This window comes from Crocodylus porosus, unplaced genomic scaffold (genome assembly GCF_001723895.1).
Source record: "Crocodylus porosus isolate Cpor-Errol unplaced genomic scaffold, CroPor_comp1, whole genome shotgun sequence".
Taxonomy (NCBI): Eukaryota; Metazoa; Chordata; order Crocodylia; family Crocodylidae; genus Crocodylus; species Crocodylus porosus.
The window spans coordinates 229,960,718-229,967,915 of record NW_017728886.1 but is presented as its reverse complement, the minus strand read 5'-3'; the positions used below and the strand labels follow the sequence as shown (position 1 = coordinate 229,967,915).

Below are 7,198 nucleotides of genomic sequence, written 5' to 3'. Positions count from 1 at the left end.
TGTCCGGGCTGGGGTCAGCCAGCAGGAGGGTGAGTTCCTCCTGCTTGTTACCCATACTACGAGCGTTTGTGTAGAGGCATATGAGGCCTCCTGTGGATGTGTGTACTGACCCCTAGTCCCAGCGTTACCCTGGCCCCTATCTCTTACCTGTTTATTCACTTCGCTCGTTGGTCTTGGCTGGGCTGTAGTTATAGGTGCTGTTTGGTCTGGCAGTCTGATGTTTCCTCCGCCCTCATCTTCCCCTTCTCCATTTCAACTCAGTTTTACTCCCTTCTCCATTCTTGCCTCCCTAGCTTCACTTCTGCTTCAATTTCTCTTCCCCAGACTGCCCCCCCCCACTCCTTTTTAGTACACCAGGGCGCCCCCCTTGGGGGCGGTGCTTCCATTGAAAAATCGTGACTTCTGCCCTTGTGTCCATGAGGTACCACCCTGCTACCTGGGCCCCCTGAATCTTAATTTGAGCAAATAAATACTCCCTAGAATCCCCAGGGACTCGCCTGATTGAGATTGAGGGAGGGGGTGTCCCTCATTTCCTCTCTCTGAGGCCGTCTAATTTAGATCTAGGAGCAGGTTTTTCAAATCAGGATACAGCCCGGTTCGACTGTCAGGCTTCTTCTCAGTGGGGGGAGTTGGGGGGCACTTAGGGTGACAGCTGCAATTTCGTAGCAGGTTTTATCCTTCTCCCCAAGGTTCTTTTCTTTCCAAAGCCTGTACAACTCACCAGTGGGCTTCCATCAATTTGTTCTAGTGGGACGCCTGCCTTCCTAAGCTTGATCCAAAGCTGTCAGTAGGGAATTTTCCTCACCTTTGCTGAAATTCCTTTTACTATTGCCACTTGCTTTGATTTTGGGCACTCCCCGGCCAAATTAACTACCATTTGCAATCCCTGGATTATGTCCTTCAGTGGACGGTTCTTCCACATATCATATCGTTGCATGAAGCGGCCATGCAAGGGACCTGTCCCCTTACGAAGGGTGCTTGCCGAAGGAGGTTCGTCCACTATTATACTCAACAGGTCATTACCCAACATTTCATATCTCACTGCTTCAATGAATGCATCCCCACTCATTTGGCGTTTAGCTCCTCCCCAGTCTACCCATTTTGGTTTTCTTGCATGTTGGTCTCGGGACAGTTCCCACTGATCTAATGTTTTTATTGCAAAGGTCATCAACTGATGGGCATGATACCCGGTTAAGGTAGGATTTAACATCATATGGGCTTGGGCTGTCTTATACCATTCTCCCGGAAAAATTTTAGCTAGCACTGCCTGTGATTCTTGGGGGGCGAAAAATTTATCCAATCTTTGGGATGCTACTCTGCTAGCCCACAGTTCCCTGCTTTCCTTGGGATCTTTTATCCAAGTGGCTAGCTCAGTCTGGAGGTCGGTTGGCTTCCAAGGAACCACCTCCCACTCCTGTCCGGTGGGCTGGCTGTTAGGCTCCTGATAGACCCTGGATTTCACCACTGCACTTACCTCTGGCTTTTCCACTGAAGTTGTCTCTACCGCTGTTCCCGCAGAAGGAGGGATGGTCGGCCAGTCATTCTGATCCCTGAACAGGCTTATCACCACCACCTCTTGCCCCTCCTCTGACTTTGGATCCTCTAAGGGCAAGACTCCCACCAGATCCCATAACAACGAGATAGCACCTTCTAACAATGCCGTCTTCCCAGGTTTTCTGCCTGTCTGCCACTGGGCAAAAACTCCCTCCACCGCGCCAAGGGACCTGAGGTCCTTTACTCTGGAGGGGGACCACGGATGCACTTTCTTACTAAGTTCAGAGAGACTCATGGTTTTCACCTGGCATGTGAACATATTTCCCACTCCTTGAACCCAGCTGGCCAGGCCATCTCAAAGAGGGGTCTTCTTTGCTCACATTCTCCACCATTTGATAGGGGCTCCCTCCCTTCCCAGCAGGGGTAGGTGAGTAACCCACAAGTCACATGACAAGTAAAATCCAATTTCTTTATTATGAAGAAAAATCAATAACACACAGACAAATCATTACAACAAGCTTCTGAGCTGCAGGCGCACCAGGCTGGAGGAAAGGCACTTCACACCCTATCCCCTGTTATTACCTGATAGGTCTCAGGAACCCCACCCTGCATCCAGGTTGGTGAGACTGCCTCCTTTATTGGGTCCTCAGCCTTGTCCTCCCCGAAGCAGTTCCACTTGGGACCCAACTCTACTCATCTTAAGTACCTTTCCTCTCCCCGTTATCTTCCCCAGGGGGGGAGTTCACTTTTAGCCTCACTGTCTTTTCTGGGATTAGAGCCAAGCCATTATCTCATTTTTGCAGGCAGTTATTTTTCAAATTTAGAATTGCTGTCTTAGCATCCTGCTAGGCCTGGCACTTTCCAGGCCAGAGGGTCGGTTTAGGGCAGTTCCCCTTTTCTGTGTTAACAAATGGCAACAGATGCATTAGGTCATAGCCTCGGGGTTCCGCGAAACTGACCCCCTCTTTGGGGTGTCAGGTTGGCCTCCTCCCAGAGACCTCTGCGCTAGGCCTGGTTTGGCCCTGGCAATGACCTCTAGAGATCTTCCAGGCCTACTTCTCTATGATTCTGTGAGTGTTTTATTGAACTGAAAACTACAAGGGGAGTCTTAGGTAGGCAGAACGTTTATCACAAACACACGCACAAAACTGTATCCCAGCATGCACTGAAAGGGAGTTGGTAATCTGTTTTCATCATTTCCATTATAATTATCCAGTGAAAGCTTACCCAGAAGACCAGGGCTAAGAAAATGTTACAGAGAGTGTATGGTTTTTACCACTATGGTAATGTACTTTGTCAGAAGATGTAAAGTATCAGAAAACTAATGAGCTGACAATGAGCTTGGCCATTAATATTATGTTTTGCCATGTCAAATTTCCATATATATTTTGCAGATTAAGAGGGAATGGGTAGTCAATGCCTTTGGAGATGAGAAATGATTTGTGTCCCACAGGAAAAAATTCTCCAGAGACTAGGTAATTAAGAAACAGGAGCTCCAAATAGAATTATTATGTGATTTTTTAAAAAACTTTTATTTATGCTTACAGGATCACAAAGTAGAAGAGTTTATCAATTCCCCACTTTATTCTGTTTTGATAATCAGTTATGAGATGCTGCTGCGCTCTTTTGACTTAATTCAGACTATAGAATTTAACCTCTTAATCTGTGATGAAGGGCATCGTTTGAAAAATAGCTCCATTAAGACTACTACAGCTCTTGTCAATCTGTCCTGCGAGAAGAGAATTATTCTTACAGGTAAGTATATTACGAATAATATAATAACTTACGGTTAAACTAAAAGGGCCAACTTTGGTAAGTAAAAGAGAATGCCAGTTGTTCAGAAATGTAGCATGAAATTTCTGGCAACAGGTGCTAGGCATGTAATCTGTCTCACAAAATGGGGGCCTTAATCTTAAATAGATTACTTTAAAGCAAAAACAATATAGCAAAAGTTGTCCAGTTTTTTAGGCCAGTCCAGCAGTTTAGGATCTGTTATATGAAGAATCTGAGGCAGACACATTATATTGTGTTGTATTAATTTAAACAAATTGGTTTGGAAATTGATTTAATTAAACTGATTGAAGTAGCTATCTGTTGTTCTGTGGTTACCCTGGGATTGCTGCAAAACAATCCACCCTGGATTCCAAGGTAATTTAATTCAATACACAAAATGTGCAAGTTTGAACCAGTGTAAATGTGTCGCGTCCAGGCCCTAAATAAATGAAAGTTCTTATAATTAATTAAAATATTATCTTATACTAGTGAAAAAATGTCCATTAAAATGTTTAATGGTCCCTCATCTTTTAAACTAAATCATGGTTGGAACCAATGTAATTAAATGAGTAGAAGCAGATCTGGGTTCTTATCCCTGGATAGAAACACAAGATAATTAACCATTAGAACAAGCAACTAAGAGAAGTAGTAGATTCTCCGTGTCTTGGAGTGTTCATTTCGAGACTCAGTGCCTTTTAGGGAGCTCTGGTTTAGTCATCCCTGGAGGTAATGGCTACAATACAGGAGCAAAGAGGTGAAAAGTAATGATCTATGGAAATCTGATCAGATGACTGAACAGTATCTTTTGACCCTGAAACTTTTGAAACTATGAGTGTGTGAATGTTGCTTTTTTCACCCCTTTTGGATGTACATGAAACAGCACTGAGTACATAGTATAGTACGATATAAATGTATTGAGAGACCTTTGTTGGAATGATGGTAAAAATATATTAAAAAACCAAAACCTTAATTTCTTGGCTCTTGTTTTTTTTGATTAATTTAAGAAAACTATCTGCATTGAGAGAAACCCTTGTCCTGCACTGAAAAAAGCCATAACCTGAATTGTTACAGGAGATGCTGTTGTTTTTTCAAAATAAGAACCTTGGAAACAAAGCGACTTCATATGTTAGTTTTTTCAAGGAAATGCAAAACCTAAACTATATCAAATAGACCATTTTGAAATGGGGAAAAAGAGAAAAATAAAAATGTAAGGTAAAACAAAACCACAAATGCATTGTTTGGTCGGTCACAATAACTAGAAACACTATCTTATTGGTTCAGTGGACAAATTAAAAATTCTAAATTGTCTGGATCAATCTAGTGCTAAGAATAAGCTATACAGAAATGTAATGCCTATCTTTGAATACATGATTGAGAACTTTAAACCCTGTTTGACAAGTGTACTTATTATAAATGTAAGGAAAAGATTCATAAATGTACAGAAAACACACTGAATTATTTTTTCTCCATCTAGGTACTCCAATACAAAATGACCTGCAAGAATTTTATGCATTAATAGATTTTGTAAATCCTGGGATACTTGCTCCTTTGTCCACATTTAGAAAAATATATGAGGAACCCATTATCCAGTCCCGAGAGCCTTCAGCAACAAAGGTACAGTATTAAAACAAGGTTACAGGCACAGAATATAACTTTGGTATAGAATTAATCTTCTAGAAAATAAAATATAATATGTGTTATGCCTGCGCAGCCCAGTCATTTTCTTCTTTCTTATGGTTGATGCAGATACAGAACAGCAACTATAATTTTACTTTTAGGTGGTTGAGCCAGACAATTGCATTAGGAGCAGCGGAGTGTATCGCTGTGATATTTGTGGATCAGGCATTGAGTTGTTATATGTTCCATGGTCCGTTCTGGGTGACCACAGTTGCACACTGGAGAGTTTTTCATTTTCTATTTGTGCATCAAGTATCCACATCTCCTATGGTTTGTGTGGTTATACTTTAGAGTTGCCTTTCAACATCACGGGAGTTCAAACCCTGTCTTTGATTTCCAGCAGTGCAGTGCAATACCATGAGAGATACCCAAGCTAACTCAAATTCCTAAAGCTGTAGAACCATGTTTTTCTGATGCACTTCACAAGCTAATATACCCTGCCAAAAAGAGTATCTCTGTACAATCCTGTGTTGTGCCATGTAGACATACTCTTAGACTGTTTTTCTTCACTAATGCATAAACTGAGGCTGGGATTTTCAAAAGTACCTCATTTTCTGTGTCTCCTTCTAAAATCCCCATCCCAGACACGTCATATATGGGGGTCTCTGTTTTCACTGTGTGTGTCCTTTTGTGGCTGTACCGTCCAACTCCAATTCATTTTTTCCCTTCTGGAATGTAGACAGGGAGCACCAAATTAACTCATAGGTATTTTAATATTTTAATTTGGCTGAGGCCTGCAGCAGCAACAAAATTTTCAGCCTCTTATTTGAAATTAAAGTAAAATATCATTATTTGACTTTTTAAGGTTTATATAAAGTGCAGAATGTTTTAACCACAGTGCATTTGTGTGACTCTGTAACAGTCAACACTGTTTATTCAGTGACATACGTTTAATATATAGGTGCCACAACGCTTTGAACCTACTTGAAGTTGGAATCTGCTTACTCACTGGACCATTGATTTAATACAGAAGTGTTAGACTCACCCTGGGATGGATCTGGACCATAGGGGCTCTTCCAAGGCCAGATCCATGGGCCCAGTGGTGGAATGGGGTCTGGCAGCGATGGACCCAAGCGCCTTTTGGGGAAGTGGGCCTGTGTCAGCATGGCCCTTGCTCACATTCCTGCCACCAATGGCCATATTCAGCAACAAATTCTGTGGCAGGCCCTCTCTCCCCCTGGTCATTCCCCCAACTTCTGTTAGCCTGGCAGGCCAGATGGAACAGTTCTGCAGCTGGATCCAGCCTATAGACCAAATATTTGACTCCCTGATTGCATTGACTCTAAGTAAATTGCATTTCTCTGCCATTTTCTTGTTGATGATGTTGACCTGACTGATTGTTACAGCCTGTTATGGTAACACCTGTTTTACTGAATAATTTTGTTTGTGGATTATCAAATGAATGATGTCAGATAATATAAACCCAGTTTAAACTGTTGTTTAAAATGTCGTTGCTTTAGTTCACTGAATGCTTAGTGGTTGGGCCTCATTTTTATGTGTCCGTATAATAAATGGATACATTGCAACAAGGGAAATTTAAGTTGGGTGTTAAGAAAAACTTTCTAACTTTGAGAGTGGTTGAGCATTGGAACAGATCACTCAGAGAGATTGTGGAATGTCCAACTTTGAAAGTTGTTAGGAGCAAGTTAGGTGGACACTTGGATGAGAGGTAGAATGATCCTGCCTTGAACAAGGTGAGATTACATGATCTCCTGAGGTCCCTTCTACCCCATTTTTCTATATTTCTATAGGGCCACAATGACAAGTGCTAAATAAGTCTTGATGCTTCAAAACCCCAGAAGAATGTCTATTTCCATGCCATTTTATATCTCCCCCCACCGTATCATTATTTTAACAGTTTTGTAGGAAACATTTGCCTATTTTTTGTATGGTAATTAAGCTCCACTAGGGCAATGATTAAGAAAGACAAGTGGCAATCTACCTCCTCTCTTTTCATGAAATATGATTTCCACCCTTTCTGCCACTGGTACCCATTCCAGATTTTAGGAGCCATAAGATTGCCACATGATGGTGTCATTCCTTTATCGTTACTGCACAGTGCTACAGAGTTGAGCACAGCTTTGCTACATACATCAGAGAATCCTGGAACATACTTTGAGTCTACCACAGTAGAAATGGCATTCTGCAAGCACTGCTTGACCTGGTACTGGCTACGGGGGACGACCTAATCAGCGACCTAGTGATTGATGGGAAGTTGGGTGACAGCAACCACGAGCTGATCACCTTCACCATC

The 7,198-nt window shown here is 42.2% G+C and overlaps 1 protein-coding gene across 1 annotated transcript in view; it reads left to right on the top strand.

Annotated features, from left to right (window-relative positions):
• RAD54B (RAD54 homolog B (S. cerevisiae)) overlaps positions 1–7,198 on the top strand; it is a 107,979-nt gene that overhangs the window by 87,984 nt on the left and 12,797 nt on the right. Inside the window, exons 8-9 of the mRNA XM_019550571.1 lie at positions 3,042–3,249; positions 4,742–4,881. Of these exons, the coding sequence (XP_019406116.1) occupies positions 3,042–3,249; positions 4,742–4,881 (348 nt within the window). The remainder of the gene's footprint in view (positions 1–3,041; positions 3,250–4,741; positions 4,882–7,198) is intronic.